The sequence below is a fragment of the Procambarus clarkii genome, chromosome 17, assembly GCF_040958095.1.
Source record: "Procambarus clarkii isolate CNS0578487 chromosome 17, FALCON_Pclarkii_2.0, whole genome shotgun sequence".
NCBI lineage: Eukaryota > Metazoa > Arthropoda > Malacostraca > Decapoda > Cambaridae > Procambarus > Procambarus clarkii.
The window spans coordinates 47,753,824-47,771,807 of NC_091166.1; the positions used below are offsets into that span (position 1 = coordinate 47,753,824).

Consider the following 17,984-nt stretch of genomic DNA (forward strand, 5'->3'; position numbering starts at 1 on the left):
GATAAAGAAATCTAGGGATAGTTCTGGATAGAAAGCTTTAAAGAATTCTTATAAAGGGATGTAGAGATGGTTCTGGATAGACAACTGTCACCCGAAGACCACGTGAAGAACATTGTTTCAGAAGCCTAGGCTACGCTTTCCAACTTTTACTTCAGAATTGTTTTTCAATACCTGTATGCCGAAATCTTAAAAGAAATTGTTCACGATTTCTGCAAGACCAAAATTGGAAAATGTAGCGGATTTATGGTGTCCGTATCTCAAGAAGCTCATCAATGAAGTGTAAAAAAAATGCAAAGACATGCAAATAACTGGCTTTCGGAACTGAAAACAAGAGCTATGAGGAAAGACTTAAGGTGTTAAATATGCCACAGCTTGAAGATAGAAGAAAAAGAGGTGATGCAATCGCTACGTACAAAATAGTAACAGGACTCTAGAAAACTGACAAATAAAAAACCTTGAACACCGCAACTTCAAAAACAAGAGGTCATAGATTCAAGATAAGGGATCATAGCTGCCGAAAACACATTAGAAAGTTCATTTTTGCAGCGTGGAAGACGGAAGGAATATATTAGGTGGGAAGGTGGTGGAGGCCAAAACCGTCAGTAATTTCAGTGCGTCATGTGACGAGCGTAGCTCTCATCCTCTTACTACACTTAGGTAACTACAATTAAGTAACTATACGTAGACAACAATGACGAAACTACACGTGAACACACCTGAGCCACACACACTCGTCATCATCAAATATTTTATGTAGATCGTGCAGATAAAGAACAGTTGATTCCGCACTCCCGCCACAGTAGTAGTGCACACCAACAAATAATTTTCCTCGTCTGAATCCGAAAGTGAAACAGGTGAGAAAATACAATATATTAATGCAACAGCATATAATAACGTACTCCAACCGATGATGGTTATAGCTATACATTTATGAAATTGAGATCCTGTACCACAAACTGTGTTCTCTCTGTAGAGTCCACCCCTGCACCACTACAGTGTTCTCTCTGTAGAGTCCACACCTGCACCACCACAGTGTTCTCTCTGTAGAGTCCACACCTGCACCACCACAGTGTTCTCTCTGTAGAGTCCACACCTGCACCACCACAGTGTTCTCTCTGTAGAGTCCACCCCTGCACCACCACAGTGTTCTCTCTGTAGAGTCCACACCTGCACCACCACAGTGTTCTCTCTGTAGAGTCCACCCCTGCACCACCACAGTGTTCTCTCTGTAGAGTCTACCCCTGCACCACCACAGTGATCTCTTATTTTCATGTTTAAGATGTCATGAACTTACAACATGTCGGAGAAAGATATACAAAGGTGATGCTTCATTCATATATTTATTTACTTTATATATTATACATTAATCAATACATTATGCATTAAGCTCAGTATTATAACCACCTGTATACAATACATCGATACAGACACGACTGCTTAATTAGCATAATTATATCTAAATTATTGAATTAAATTATAATGGATGACATCGTTTTTTTAGTGTACGAGGTGGTTAATTTTCCTACGGCGCCTACGTATTGTGAGCCTCCCCTCAAAACAGTGTATTGGGCCAATTAGTCATCGTTGTAGTCCAGAGTGACCTTTTAGAGTAGCTTTCACCAGGTGCACCACGCATGCTAAAGTCCGTGGTGGAGATCACTGCTGTGGTTTAGACCGAGTCACTTAGACACGCCAGACACAAGGAGCACCCTTGGTGAGGCAGCAGTCCACCGCTTAAGAAGCACCTCCAGCACCAATAACACGGACGCTAACAACAGTCCTAGCCAAAAAGAACCATTGCTTAGTGTTATGACCAGGACTGGTCTTTGTGACGAAACAACGGATATTTTGAGCAATCAAATAATATGTGGGAATGTGAGAGCGGTTACGCCTACCAGGCTGCCCTGGTATGATTAATTTATACCATAAAAGCTATTGGCTGGTTCTAAGAGACGGAATTATGTGAGATACTTAATTATTAGACAGCCAGAAGATTATATCATATAAGGACATGGTTGTAAATGTTTGGTGGCGGTAATACATTTGTAGAATTAGTCGTTATTATACGAGATTTGGACAGGCAGCAGCGGGTTGAAGACGCTGTTTTTTAATTTGAAAATGGCTACCTGATCTACTTGGTGTACAATGTAAACTGGTGGAATTCATATGGCAGTTAAGTTCACCACTCTTTACATGTAGTGTTAATTTAACATGTAACTTCAACATACTCGAAAGTGTTTGTGTTTTATTGAAGTCGACTTGAAGAGGATATTTAATGTATTGTGAGGTTTTGGGGGGAACTTTATACTGTGCTTCCATCAGAAGTTTTTGGGCTTGCCTAGAATGTTTTGATTGTAGGTCTTAATCTCTATCCAAGGAAGATTCTGTTCATAGAGAAACGCCAATAGGCAATACCAGGGGTGTTGTTATGGATAGTGGATTCTGTGATAATAAAGCAAATAATGACACCTACGTCTTCATAGCCTGTGTCCAGTGTGTAGTTAATTGATATACCTCGCAACAAGTTAAATTTGGGAATCACTTTCCCCTGGAGGGTCGAACCTAGTCTACTTCAGCTGGAGGGTGTATTACCATGTACGTTCTAAGTATATTGTCAGCCCTATAACACAGGATAGTGGCAGATCACAAACTACTATTATTGTTGTTTACCACCACGGCTCATAATAGTGGCTAGGCTAGCATAGTTTTAAAGTGGCTAGGCTAGAATAATTTTAAGAGTAACTAGGCTCGCATAATTTTATTATTGACATGAAAAATTAATATTGACACAACCCAGAATATATGTTTATATATTTTGTGCATGTAGAAACGCAATTCATTGCACAGTAGAATAAGTATTTGTATAATTAGCTTTCAAATGCATTGACTTATATCTTAAGAGAGTTTTATAATATTGCTATCATGTATTTTAGTCAGTGGAGAAAAGCAACGGTCGCCACATAGTAGAAATATAGAAATATTTAATATAGAAGAATAATAGAATTATATATATAATTATATATAGAATAATATAGAAGGAGAAATAAATACTCCTTGCTTACCCTACCTTATGCTGCTTTAGCCCTCCGACTCTGTCTATCTGTTCTCTGGCAGTTTCATTTGCACCACGACGCTTTAAACGTTATTAAACCTTGTAACAAGGCAATGATATTTCAATTTCTTTCTTTATTATGCACCCCATACCCATCCCGTGGGCGGTGGTGTAAAGGATTACAGAGGCACATAATCGGTTCAGGAACTGAACCCTCTAGTTCGTTTAGCTAAGCAAATAACAATGTTTGACGCTAGTTACAAAATTATTAATGTTGTATACGATAGTAAAATAGTTATTTGGTTACGGCTGGCCTTACCTGCCGAGTACACAGCAAAGACACCATAGAAATCGTTCAGGTGGAGTGGCGTGAGATTGTTGTTGGGTGTGGTGAAGGACATGGGCTGCAGACATATTGTTCCGTTCCGAACGGCTTTCTTAACCGTGTAGTCGAGGATACCAGACTCCTTCAAGTTGGTAATTCTGCAAATACAAGAATGGGTAAATTTATTATTTTTAATCTCTTCTTTTTTCCAATTTATGAGAGTACTTTTGTGGCAATTAAATATCATGAATATGTTACAAATGAATTCTTTTCTCTTTATTAAATATACAGTATAATTGTCATATATACATTATTTAACAAAGGAAATACAGTACTACATATTATACAGTGTGTATAATTATCTGTTAAACCAATTTTTCATATAACAGAGCATGAGCCTTAAACCCCAAACTGTCTTTATCTTAATGTATTTCTTTGTATCTATGCTTTCAAAATATACGTCGTAGTATAATAATAATTAATAACTCATTGTGTTGGGGACAGGCAGCCGGAGTGTATTCATACGTATTAGGCTTATATCGAGGCTTTCTGACCCCGCCCAGGATGCAACCTCCACAACAAGCTGACTTAACTCCTGAGTACCTAGTTACTGCTAGGTGAACAGACGCATTAGGTGATAGAAAGTGTGCCCATCTATTTCTGTTCCGCCCAGGATTCGAACCTGGAATTCTCGATTGCAAGTCGAGAAGGAAGTCGACTGTACTACTGGGACCCTCTTAGTGGTACCGGTAGTGACAGATGCTCCAAGTTACTGACGCACATAAGTTAATAATATAAACATGAGATACCAAGGGTGTATAGCATTTTGCTAGGCCTCCCAAAGTTGTAGTTTTCAAAGCCTTCCAAAATGTAAAATTTTGATAAACCTCCCTATGTGTTATATTTGGCTAGGACACCCAAAGTGTAGTATATTGCTATGCCTCTTAAATATTCGGTATTTTGTAGTGACTGCCCAAACTTCTTTTCTCGAGGCGTGGGTCTGCTGCTGACGGCTGGGTGTGCAACATAGGGATTTCAAGAACGAATACAACAAAATAACTTAAGGAGCTCTCAGAAACATTTGAAAGTGTTTAAAGTTCCTAACAAACACACATCTCTATTTTATACTTACATAGTGTTGAACCTTATCTTCAGCGGTGAGTCCTTGGGGTATGCGAAGCTGAGAGGGAGGGCGGTGAGGAAGGCCTCCGGAGCCACGTACATGGGACATGTTGCTGTCTGTTGGAACATTTGTTCGAGCTAGAAAATGGCTTGAATTGATAATCGCAAAAGCCATTTTTAACATCTTGAAAAGTACATATTAATAAAGGATTCACAACATGGTTTTATAGAGGGAAGCTTGTATTTAAACAAAACTTTCCCCGATCTTTACAAGTATATATATCAAGCAGATGGCAGATGGCAAGGGAAAGAACATTTTATACCTTTGACTTTCAAAATGCCTTTCATAATATGCCTCACGAAACTCATTTGAAAGTTAGAGGCACATGGTACTGGACGTATTATCTTAAGTTGGATTTGGGAATGGTTATGTCAGAGAAAGCAGAGTTTGTAATTCCTATATATATATAGGAATAAATGTTGTGAAAAACATATATCATGTTGGTGATGCCGACGATATATATATATATATATATATATATATATATATATATATATATATATATATATATATATATATATATATATATATATATATATATATACATGAGAGAGAGAGAGACCTTTGAATAAATGTTGTGAAAAACATATATCATGTTGGTGATGATGCCGACGATGGTGGCGTACTTGCCGGCGGAAATGTGTATATATATATATATATATATATATATATATATATATATATATATATATATATATATATATATATATATATATATATATATATATATATATATATATGTCGTACCTAGTAGCCAGAACGCACTTCTCAGCCTACTATGCAAGGCCCGATTTGCCTAATAAGCCAAGTTTTCATGAATTAATTGTTTTTCGACTACCTAACCTACCTAACCTAACCTAACCTAACATTTTCGGCTACCTAACCTAACCTAACCTATAAAGATAGGTTAGGTTAGGTTAGGTAGGGTTGGTTAGGTTCAGTCATATATCTACGTTAATTTTAACTCCAATAAAAAATAATTGATCTCATACATAATGAAATGGGTAGCTTTATCATTTCATAAGAAAAAAATTAGAGAAAATATATTATTTCAGGAAAACTTGGCTTATTAGGCAAATCGGGCCTTGCAAAGTAGGCCGAGAAGTGAGTTCTGGCTACTAGGTACGACATATATATATATATATATATATATAATACATGAGAGAGAGAGAGACCTTTGAAGAATAAATGTGGTGAAAAACATATATCATGTTGGTGACGCCGACGATGGTGGCGTACTTGCCGGCGGAAATATATATATATCTTCACATATATATATCGGGCTATCCTCCCGATATATATATATCGGGAGGATAGCCCGATATATATATGTTTATTATCCGATAGGATAATAAACAACAGAGGTCCCATGGCATAGCCCCGAGGCACTCCATTTACAATGGTTTCTCCCTCGAGCTTTACCCTATTCATGCTACCTTTCTGTTTCGTTTGAAGTCACAATGCTTTAATTCAGTTCAGGCTATCCTCCCGATACCACACACCACTATAACAGATCTAACGGGTCTTTCCTGAGACACGGTATCAAAGGCTTTGCAACAGCCATGGTTGTATAATGTCGTTATCGTCTGCATTAGTAACATAAAATATGTTGGGAAAGAATGAGAGCAGATTTGTTAAATGTGATCAGTCCTTAGCAAAATTATTTGTTGTTAATGTTTGATATGTGTTTTTCATGATATAAACAAATGGCTTTTGCGTTTATAGATTCAAGCTACTTTTCCAAACCACCGGTTACAACAACACAGGTGACATCTACACTGTTAAAAAATCTGAACCCTATAATTTGCTCTGAATTAAAAGTTGAAATACATATATAATACATGAGAGATAGATCTTACCTTTGAATAAATGTTGTGAAAAACATATATCATGTTGGTGATGCCGACGATGGTGGCGTACTTGCCGGCGGAAATGTCCCTCACTGACTGAGCCGGGTTGAGGTCCAAGATGACCCGTTGCTTCAGCTTGTAGAGCACGCTGCCCGGGGGAGCCGCCTGTCTCAGTCATTCACAATTGTCACAGTTAGTAACTTGCCTTTAATATGTTTACTAATCTAGCTTTACTAATCCGAACTAATTAAGCGAACCTAAGCTTAGCAGGTAACGTCCAGAAGTCTGCTAACCGTATTGGATGATCTATATAGGCATTCAAGGACAACCTTGCAGCTTTTTCTGGATGTTTTTAATATCTTATGCATCCTTAATTTTTTAAATTTGTTTATTTCATTGATGTAATTACATTTACAGCTTACAAAATTCATACATACATGGTAATTACTGTTCATAACAACTCTGTTCCAACTCTGTTTTAGAATCAACCCAAGCCAATGGGACGAACGGACTGCAGTAACTAGTGAACTACAGTTACCTGACCTTGTACACCTAGCACAGGTGATGCTACCGAAAATTTGAATAAACAAAGGGGAGGCACGCTCTATATACTTACAAATACCAATCATTATTTGTGGTTCTTATTTACCGACATAAGTTGGTGTAGTATCGATCCTTTTATTAACATCAATGGCACATTCGTCTTCAACATGTCCTCGACGCGTTTAAGAGGTAAATACGTCTTCACTACGACAATCATGGCATTCAGGTTGGCTCTATACACCGTACCAAGAACAAAGGACAGCAGCAGCCACAGCCCAGTCATAATGCGGGTAGAGTTCCTCTGGAACAACCATGCTGAAGCTGTTGTAGGAAATACTGTGGTTAGTCCCCTAAATATGCCTGAATCCATTAAAAAAAAAGTTAAATTCAGGTCTATAGGAGTAACTGTATATGTGAATGAGTGCGAAAACATACGTGAATTCAGAGACAATTCTATAATTCTATCCAGAGATATGCAAATATTTTATTCAAAATTATCTGCTACCAGAAATCTTAGCCAAATATTCCCAGTTTGTTAACTAGTTTGCTAACTATTTTGTAACTAGCTCATGAAGATTTAACTTGCTTAGCTAAATGAATTGTGGGGTTCAGTCCCTGAGCCCATTATGTGCCTCTGTAACCCTTTCCACTACCGCCCACAAGACGGGCATGGGGTGCATAGTGAATGAACTAAACTAAAAATACTAGTTGTAACTTTTGTATAACAAACTATAATTATATAACACCAATGATGAGGTAAAGAACATGATTAACCTCATAGTTTGCCATAGTTACATAGTAGAGGGCAGGAAACCATGTCTGTATTTTACATGAAGTGGTATAGTGCTATACCATATATGCTATATTATATATATTATTTTATAATCATTATAATTTATAATGATTATAATATTATAGTCTATATTATAATCATTTAAGTTGTCTCACATTTTAAGTGAAGTTACAAAACTCTATGTGGAATCCCACTTGCATATGTTGATTTATATAACGTATATTTACTTTATTTATAAATATGTTTTTATATATACTGTATACTCAATCTAGGTTTTCCTGTACTCGTTTGAGAGTTCTTACTAGACAGCAACATGTTATTCTTAGTCAATTCCTGGGAGTACATCTGAATGAAACTACCCATAGACCAAAAGTCCTGGCCATGATATAAAGTGAGCTGACAACCATAACAGAAAATACTCACACTAAGCGTAAACAGACCTCACACTAGTGGTGTGAAGCACTCACATTTAGGATGGAGAATACTCACGCTGACCAAGTGCGACACTTAGTACCCAATACCAGGTGAAGGAGAGTGAAGCCAGGAGGTGTCCACTGGCGTCCTCCTCCTCCTCCTCTTTTCCTCTGCCTCCCGACAGACTCCTCGCGCTCTCTCTGTCAAGTACATAATCAGAATTCATTAAAATAATGTTATGTAATTTCCAGTGTTGTAACTGTAATACGTCAAGGGTCCCTCTGGATCAACTGAGATGTACGTGGGACGACCAGTGGGGCGGACATTAGCCACTGACTCCCCGCAACAACCAGTGGGATACCAGTGGGATACAGTATCCCACTGGACACAGTATCTAAGAGTGGCGTTGGTTTGACGTTGAATCAGCGTTTATGATATTGGTTCGGTGTTGAATTGGTGTTCCTCTCAGATATTGTGCCACTGGGCGCCTAAGCTTTGATTTTCCGCTTGTTTGTTTAATTCTGCTTAGATGATTAGACGTTCAGAGTGTAATTCCTGGCGGTGTATTGATGTGGTGCACAGAGTTCACACTCACCTTAAGTACATCAATTTGCAGACATATTTACTTACGCACTGATACATTTATTGATGTCTTCTAAGTGTAATTCTAACACATTTCAATTAGCATGTATCACGTGGCACTCACCTACATGGAGGTGGCACTCACCTACGTGGGGGTGACACTCACCTACGTGGGGGTGACACTCACCTACGTGGGGGTGACACAATCCTGCTGTCAGCCCATTTGAGTACGAAGAGAGCGAGGACGGCCGCGATCATCGACAGCAAACACATTAACCAAATCTGCCAACAAAATTGTTTCTGATCACAATAATCACTTCACTTGGACATCCCTACTAGTCCAAAAGTATAGAAAACCTTTGTCACTGTTCAAAGTCATACTCAATATACATTAATAAACACGCGAAAGGAAATGAGTGTAAGAAGGCGCTAAGCCAGTACGGTTAGGTACCACATGGAAGGGATAGGAGCAAGAAACGAAACTCATCCGCTTGGACCATCGGGGATCGAACGCCGACCTGCAAGAAACGAGGCCGCCGTTGTACCGATCAGTCTAAGTGGCTGCCTGGGCCAGGATTCATCAAACATTTACGCAACATTTTACGATTCCTGGACGTCTTTCCTCAATCATGGCTACTTTGCTAATATTTATTAAGTAGCTTACGAGCTCCAAAGCACTTCAGGGTTGTTATAACAATAATAATCTTAGATTGTGGAGCTTCGAATTTCACAAACTGCTTAATAAATGTAAACACGGTCATCAGGATTAAAGAAAGATGCCCAGGTTTTTGTTCGTGCTTGATTAATCCTGGACATTCAACCGTGCCAAGTAGAATGTTGACCAAACCACACGCTAGAAGATGAAAAGACGACGATGTTTCGGTCCGTCCTGGACCATTATAAAGTCGATTGGGCCAGCACTGACAATCGACTTTATAGTGGTTCAGGACGGACCGAAACGACGTCGTCTTTTCATCTGGTCTGAGGTTTGGTCAACATTCTTCGGCCACATTATTGTGACTCATCATTTGCAAGCAGAAAACATTCGTACTCACGGTGTTGGAGAACGGCTTCACGAAGCCAGCGAGGTCTCCCTCCAGACCCGGGCGCCTGTAGACCAGACCCTGCCAGTCCATGTACATGGGCACACCGAAGTCAACGTACTGTGTCAGCATGGAGTTTGGAACGAATGGTACGCCAACCAGGTCATATTCCTGAGCAAACAAAAGAGTAAAACAATCTTTGGAGCAGGACAGAGCTCGAACCTGCATTCTGAGTCACCCCCAGACGCGCGACTTGACCAATGGACAAAGATACAATCGATTGTTAGTCGTGACATTATATAATTGGTTTTTAGACATTTTCAAATTTGTTAATCAGATGTGTTGGTCTTTTGAGTGACACGTGGGAACATGAGTTTACACACATGCTCACTCGCGTGTAAACAAGGATATACATGTACACATAAACAAGCATACACCAAGCCACAGGTACAAAAACTTTATCAAAGGAAGAATGAAAGGGAGCAGGAAAGACAGATAACTACCAGAGAACATCAGGATGCTCAAACAACCCCCAGAGAACATCAGGATGGTCAGAAAATCCCCCCCCCCCCCAGAGAACATCAGGATGCTCAAACAACCCCCAGTGAACATCAGAATGCTCAGACAACTCCCAGAGAACACCAAGATCCTCACACGACCCCGAAAGAACACCAAAATGATCCACCACTACCAGGACCTTTCATCGACCCCTTCCAAGACCTCTCCATTTATCCTTCTGTCACAACACATTCACCTTTGTCTCCCCCATTCACTTTGACCACATTGATCTTTAGAATGTACACGTCAACAAGACTCATCGCAGCCTCCAGCACGACTCACCCCGCGGGAGAGGGGACCCAAGGCGCCTAGCCACGTCCCGTTGGGGAGCCTGAACCCGGGAGTTGCAGACTCTGGAATAATCCATTCGTAGCTGTTGAAAATATTGACGAAAAAGAGTAGTTTAACATACTTATAATTATGAAAGGTTATCGTGTATATCTCCACTGTCAGAGGGATGACTGTCACTGTCAGGGGATGGCTCTATCTGTCAGGGAATGGCTCAAACTATAGGTTACTCTTAATTTCATGACAATCAGTGAAAACTTTACCATTATAACAGACACAGTGTACACTATATCAACATGACACAGACATAGTGTACACTATGCAAACATGACAGATATAGTGTCATATGCTGACAAACACTGACAAATATGATACTATATCATATTTGTCACGTATGTCATACTTGTCAAAAGATGCCGTATGTGACAAATACATCATATTTGTAAAAAAAAGTACACTATGTAAATACGACAGACATAGTGTACAGTATATAATCATGACACAGTGTACACTATACTATAATACCAAACACTGCACATTATATCATCATAACAAACACTGTACACTATACCATCATGGCAATCACTGTATACTATATCAGTGTTGTTCATGAGTAGTGATGTCTGTTCTCTTCCCCAATAGATGATTACAAAAGCAATGTTGCACACTCAGCATTGCATATTTCAATATATAAAAAACTGTTATAATCTACATTGCATTAAGAGATTTATTGAAACTCACCACAAGTTGAGTTTGGCTGTTATTATATCCATGACTTCAATGATGGAGCCTTGCACACTCCTGTGATGCGAATTGGTCACAACTTCCAGGAAAGGATAGTACTGTAGAGGAAGTATTTACCATATAAGTTAAGGTAATCGTCAGGAGACATCACTAATCTAACATGACTACAGAGTGCTTGGAAGCTAAATCACTTGGACCATTGGGGATCGAACGCAGACCCTGCAAGATACAAAGGTCTACGCTCTATCGAGAAGGCCAAGTGGTTGTGTTCATTAAAAGTCAAAGAACGCATTTCAAACAGTTTTTCAGAAAAAAGTACATTGCTGTTGTGGGGGAATATACCGGGACTGGATGCATGAGGAGAGCTACACAGGAACAAATATGTGGTTCTTAGAACCATGAATTTAAAATTAAATAATATTCAGTAACTGTTGATAAAGTACAAAACTAAAAGCTCTTAGCAGGATGCAAGGTTCCTATGCTGGATTGTAAGTACACTCCTCTGAGACCTTGATAATGGAAATGGGATGTAGCAGGTAGGGTCCTGAAGGCTGATCTGGCTCATAAACTGCAGAACACAATTTACCTGCGGGTACACCCACACATTTGACTTGCAAAAGTAAACAATGATATGATAAAACAGCTCTATGACTATAAGCACTGGTAAGGTTCATGATCTAGGACCTGAACTAAATACACACTCTCTAGCCTAGCCCTAGGAATATCTGTGCTGTTGCACAAAAGGTATAATTACACAAGGTAAATGTAAATTTGCATACAAAAATTATATTCAATAAAATAAACTAACTGTTAATTATGCTATATGGATATGGCAATTCTGATTGTATGAATACTCAGCAATCTAAGCTCAGTTACTGCACAAGTTGGTCAGAACTTACTGATGATGAGGCGTAGCCTCGCTGCCTAACAACTCTCAATTTATATGGAAGTATTAATGTAACAAAGCATACTAATTGGCCAATCTACGCTCTAAAACAATTAATAACTTATCCTGAATTGAGAACCGGAGCCTATTTGGCAGAAGTCAGATGATGTCTTTCTTGCCGACACCAAGCTCGATATTTTAATGATGAAATGGCAGCTTGATGATGTTGATTTGATGTCACAGAGTTGCTGTGAATGTGTCTAGTTGCTTGCTCAGATATGAAGTACACGTTGTTGCGTCTTGGTAGATGAGGTGGTGATGGGGTCTCCCAAGCCAGTGGTCCTCCGCACTCTTAAATTTTGGATATATATGTACCAGGAATTCCTCCCTTTTTATAGTTCAGACACTCCTAGTATTTAGCGAGCTATCACTAAAGATTCTGATAAGTTTGTGTGTAAAATCTCGCCGAAAAAGGAGTCTCCAGCCCTACACACGAGTACACTCCTGGATGTAAACACGAGGCCGCCACTTCTGCCCCACCGGCGTCTGTCAAGGTGCCGGCAATGTGTATACAATGATTATTTTCTTTATTTTGACTGATTGTTGTGATAAATTTATATTACAAGATAATTGCTTTGTGGATTTAAAGATTATTGGCAGTACTTGATTCTACCTTTTCTCCTTTATTAAGGATTTTAAAATTACATCACTGGAAGCTATATCTTTGGTTCCAGCAATATTTTTGATTACCCCAAGCCATATTATATAAGCATTAAGCCCAATAGTGTACTTGAGCTATGGTCATGCAGGATGCTGATATAGATACAGTAGATATGATCAATAGATAATGATTCTGATATATAAACATGATATGGAATAATACGTTCCTTAGATAATAATAATAATATTAACGAGTGGAATTTTCCACAGCTGTATCACATCACTTTGTACGAAAAGTCATGGATTCTCTCGATTACATATAAAAAAGCTACAAATGTATTTTATTTTAATGTTAATGTTTCTTAATAATGATGAATAACATTCGTAAAGCGAGTAACAGAAACCAAATGTATGTATAATGCTAGGCACCTGTTCAGTAGCCTAACGTATTGTTCTGATGTTAATCAGAGATAATATTCATGATATAGTATCGTAATCAGCGGTAACATTCATGGATGGCTTTGATGTTAATCATCAATACTGCTCATTTCCATCTCTGATATTTATCGCGGTAATATTTCGAGGTACTACGATTAACAACTACAGAATCTTCCACAATACAAATGTTTCTTGGATTTGTGCTTACTCAAGGATATTTTAACGCTTTGTTTTATAGGAGTGAATCTGTACGATACTGTTATGGCGTTGACCAGGGCAGAGTAAGCATGAATAATGTTTTGGGTATGGTAATGAGTTAAGGCCTGTCAACCTCTGGAGGATTAAGGCCACCATATGACCAACCAGCATATTTTTAGTCCTGAACATTGTCCACGACTACAGAAACTCTTATGAGTATTTACACCGAGAAATGGGCATTGGTGGTGTTCTCGCCGGGAGATTACTGGGACTGAAGTGGATGTGACATACCTTTCATAAACGTTTCTTTGTTTGACCGGAGCTGTTTGTCGGATATTACGTAAGGGCTTCGGGCTTTTAGATCAGAATAACAATTCTTCACCTTACTTCTTCGGAGTGTGGTCACACTATTCTATCAAGATCCGTCTCAGACACACCACTAAGTTTGGAAATACGATTATCTTCCCTTCCTCGGCCGTCCTTAAACAATATAATCCCTTAGACTCTACCTTCGATTACTGGCTTCAACAAACTGTGACTTTGTTTTTACTTTAAGCCGTACATACATGCTACATAAGCTATATCACGACAGAGACATAGGCTGGGCAAATAGGCTACCTTACTGCTCCCTCTCCGTCGAGTGACATGACTTTGGGTCGCGTTCTGTTTGGTAGGCAATGCCAAGTCAAGTCCCACGGCAGCCGCCGGGTTAACCAAAGCTCTAACTTTAAAACAGTAGATGATGGAAAGGGAACTGTAGACCGGCTACACAGTCAGTGTACCAATATATACGAGCAACACTTACCCTGATGACACCCACTTTAAGGCAGGAGGAGGTAGTGTTGGTGGCGGGAGACATGTTTCGTCCTCAGCACCGCCACTACTGCGCCTGCAGCCTCTCCTCCCATACTATTTAACACTGCCGCATTTGTTAATTAATTGACCATAAATTTAAGATTATCAAGTTTGATTTACTTTGCTCAGAAACCAGTTTTAATTAGTTGACTACCACCGAAGTCATTAATTAATCTATATTGATTAATTATCAGTAACTTCCGTGGTTTTTTTATGTAAAACATTTTAATATGTAGTAAAGTTGATTTTGGTGGATTATGGGCATCACACTGGTATATTTTGACTCTAATGTTTTGAGTCAAAGTATGCTTTACTCTACAAAGTTGTAGTCAAAATGTTTCGACTACATTTTGAGTGTGTGATGAGGGCATGGCCCCGTAGCCTAGCATGGAATTGACTTTATTGTCCTAAAATTTGTTTTATGGGTGTCCTGTTAGTCCATACTTCTGAATAGTTGTGGATCAATACCTATTCTTCTTTATTTATTACCGAGATGCGGGACAGAAGACAAGCGCTCTGCGTGATTGTTTACAGTGGCCAAGTAAACAATGTCAGTGTGCGTGGATCAGAGAGCAAACAACTGCTCCCTCGCCCAGTTAATGTGATGAGTGGCGGCTTGTTCCCGGGAGCATGTGGTTTTATTGTTATGGTTCTTGTGATGTTGTTTATGGTCATGTTATTCTTGTGATTTTATTATTATTGCGTTGATGTGTTTTGCTGTCGTGTTGTTGTTTTGGTGGTTGTTCTTGTTTTATTGTTTTATTATTATTGTTGTGGTGGTACTTACCTAACAGTGACAACCTCTCACTGACTACAGGGAAGTGAGGTCAACTCTTTTTGCCAGACTTATACTAACCTTGCTGTACCCGTTGCGCCATAATTTAACAAAAGGCTGTATATATTGCCTTGAAAGAGCCCTGATTTTGGTTTTAGAACGATTTTCTAATGTCTGTCAGCGTCCAATGTGTTGCCGATGTCACCTCTGTGTGCCTCTGGTGTTAGTGTTGAAATTATATCTACTCGCAAATAATTTTCTCTTTGCTGTAGTTTCCTTCCCCATATGGTGTAGATATCTCCTGGTCTCCTTTCTCCCGTTTCCTTCTCCATTGCCTTACACTTGTTGGGGTTGAATTCTAGGAGTCATTTGTTTGTCCAAACCTGAAGTTTATCAAGATTTAAGGCACTACGGGCTCACTATAGCCCGTGCTACTTGGAACTTTGTTCCAGGTAGCGAATCTTTAACAACAACAACATATCAAGATCATCCTTGAGCTTTCTGCAGTCCTCCTAAATCTTTATATTTCTCATTAGTTTGTCTGCTGCGTCGACCAGTTTTGCTCTCCGCGTCTAGTATTGCTGGGATGGTGTTACTAGTGGAGTGGGGGTGTTACTACTGGAGCGGTGTTGTGATAGTGGAGTGATGTTGTGATTGGGTTGTCTGGATGTTATGACCAGGGCGAGTGAGGGCATAGTGTTGCATCACCACGGCAGGACCAAGCTGTGCGTGTATTCACCTAGTTGTGCTTGCGCAAGTTGAACTTCGGCTCTTTGGTCCCGCCTCTCAACAGTCAATCCACTGATCTACAGGTTCCTGAGCCTATTTGGCTCTATCATATCTACTTTTGAAACTGTGTATGGAGTCTGCCTCCACCACATCACTGCCTAGTGCATTTCATTGTATGTACGTGTGCGTGCGTGCATGCATGCGCCTTAGTAGTGACTGTATATAATATTGTTATTAAAAATTGAATTTTGAATTTTAAATTAAAAAATTAATTTTGGAGAATTGTTATTTTTATTACCACCGACAGTGAAGAAAAACAAAAAATATTGAGCAGATTCGTGTTAGAATTATTAATCTTACCTTTTCGGTCATATTCAACAACATATGTTTACACGAAAGACTGCTACCAAAATATACTAATATTGTTATTAATATACATATTATTTTTTCATATTCTTTAGGCTTCATAATGGACGGGAAATTTATATTGTTTAATGATTTGTATAAGTACTTTTGCGCTTTTTCTATCCATAAAGTAATTGCAGATTGAAATCATCAGTGAGGTGTTGAAAATTATTTATAATTTATCGTTATGTAATGAATCTATTGTTTGTTGAAAATTATAAATGATTTTTAGTTATGTAAATTTGGTGAGGTGAGAGGGGGGGGGCGTGGAGGGAGCCAGGTATATATAGGGCGCGAGGCACCAGAGAGCCACACATGCCCGCTAAACATGGCGCCCGTCAGTTCTTCATCCCTGCGGATTCTGCTCCCAGTTATCCTGCTTCTTTTACAAGGTGAGTTGGACCGCTGTGACCCCTTGTGTGTGCGTAGGTATACGTTGTAAACGATGTCTGTGATTAATGGTTTATGTTTGGCGCAAGCTTGGCACAGTGTCATATGGTATCCTTTTCTTTGTCGTCTATCCTGACACTCCCATGATAGACATGGACCCTCCAGCAATTACTGGGAAAATTTGGGAAAGTTATAGGACCAAGAGTGTGGCCTACAAACTCGGACAGACAGAAAGAATATAAATAAATAATAGTGTACCCTGTAGATGATGCTATGCATAATATGAAGCGTCACTCATAAATTAACATTTTCTTTGTTTCCAGGAGTTGTGACTGACGGAAGGGAGATTGAGGAGGAGAACGGGAGTGCGCCTGGTAGGGCTTCCAGTAACGCTCCATCAGGATTACACCACGCTGAAAATGTTTCACACCCACACCCGAGAAGGCGTGGGAACGTGACTGGTTGGGCTTCCAGTAGCGGATCAAGATCACCCCGTCCAGGTAATTCTTCAGACCCACACCCGAGAAGGCATGGGAACTCGACTGGTTTGGCTTCCAGTAACGAACCATCAAGACCACATCACCCGGGTAATTCTTCAGACCCACACCATGGGAACGCGCCTGATTTTGCTTCCAGTAGTGGACCATCAAGACCAAATCATCCGGGTAATTCTTCAGACCCACACCATGGGAACTTGCCTGATTGGGCTTCCAGTAACGGACCATCAAGACCACACCACCCGGGTAATTCTTCAGACCCACACCAGGGAAGGCGTGGGAAAGCGTTTGATTTTGCTTCCAGTAGTGGACCATCAAGACCACACCGCCCGGGTAGTTCTTCAGATCCACACCATGGGAATGCTCCTAGTTGGGCTTCCAGTGACAGACCAAGACCACACCACCCGGGTAACTCTTCAGACCCACACCATGGGAACGCTCCTAGTTGGGCTTCCAGTCACGGACCATCAAGACCACACCGCCCGGGTAGTTCTTCAGACCCACACCAGGGAAGGCGTGGAAACGCGCCTAGATGAGCTTCCAATTAGTTCACCACCAAGATCACAAACCTCTGACGATTCTTTTCTACACTTTCCAAGACACTAATAAAGCACATAATAAACGAATGATGTTCATTCTAAAACTAAAGAAAAAAATTGTTCTGCAATATCTAAATAACCCATCACAATTATGTATGAAGTATAGCTTGTAATGTTAAATGAAATTAAATTTTTGCAAATGATAATAACTTGTGTATAAAATTTGTGTGGATCCCA

General features: G+C 39.6%; 1 protein-coding gene across 1 annotated transcript; it reads right to left on the reverse strand.

The window, feature by feature from the left end:
- Positions 1-1,321: 1,321 nt before the first annotated feature.
- On the reverse strand, positions 1,322-14,517 carry LOC123772586 (glutamate [NMDA] receptor subunit 1). Its single transcript, XM_045765825.2, has 11 exons — positions 14,363-14,517; positions 11,373-11,473; positions 10,626-10,716; positions 9,798-9,956; positions 8,930-9,024; positions 8,236-8,360; positions 7,060-7,274; positions 6,420-6,575; positions 4,510-4,616; positions 3,372-3,535; positions 1,322-1,780 (listed from the first exon to the last, which is right to left on the reverse strand). Exons 1-11 carry the CDS (start codon positions 14,414-14,416, stop codon positions 1,680-1,682), a joined length of 1,368 nt encoding a protein of 455 aa, XP_045621781.1. The 5' UTR covers positions 14,417-14,517; the 3' UTR covers positions 1,322-1,679.
- Positions 14,518-17,984: the final 3,467 nt, after the last annotated feature.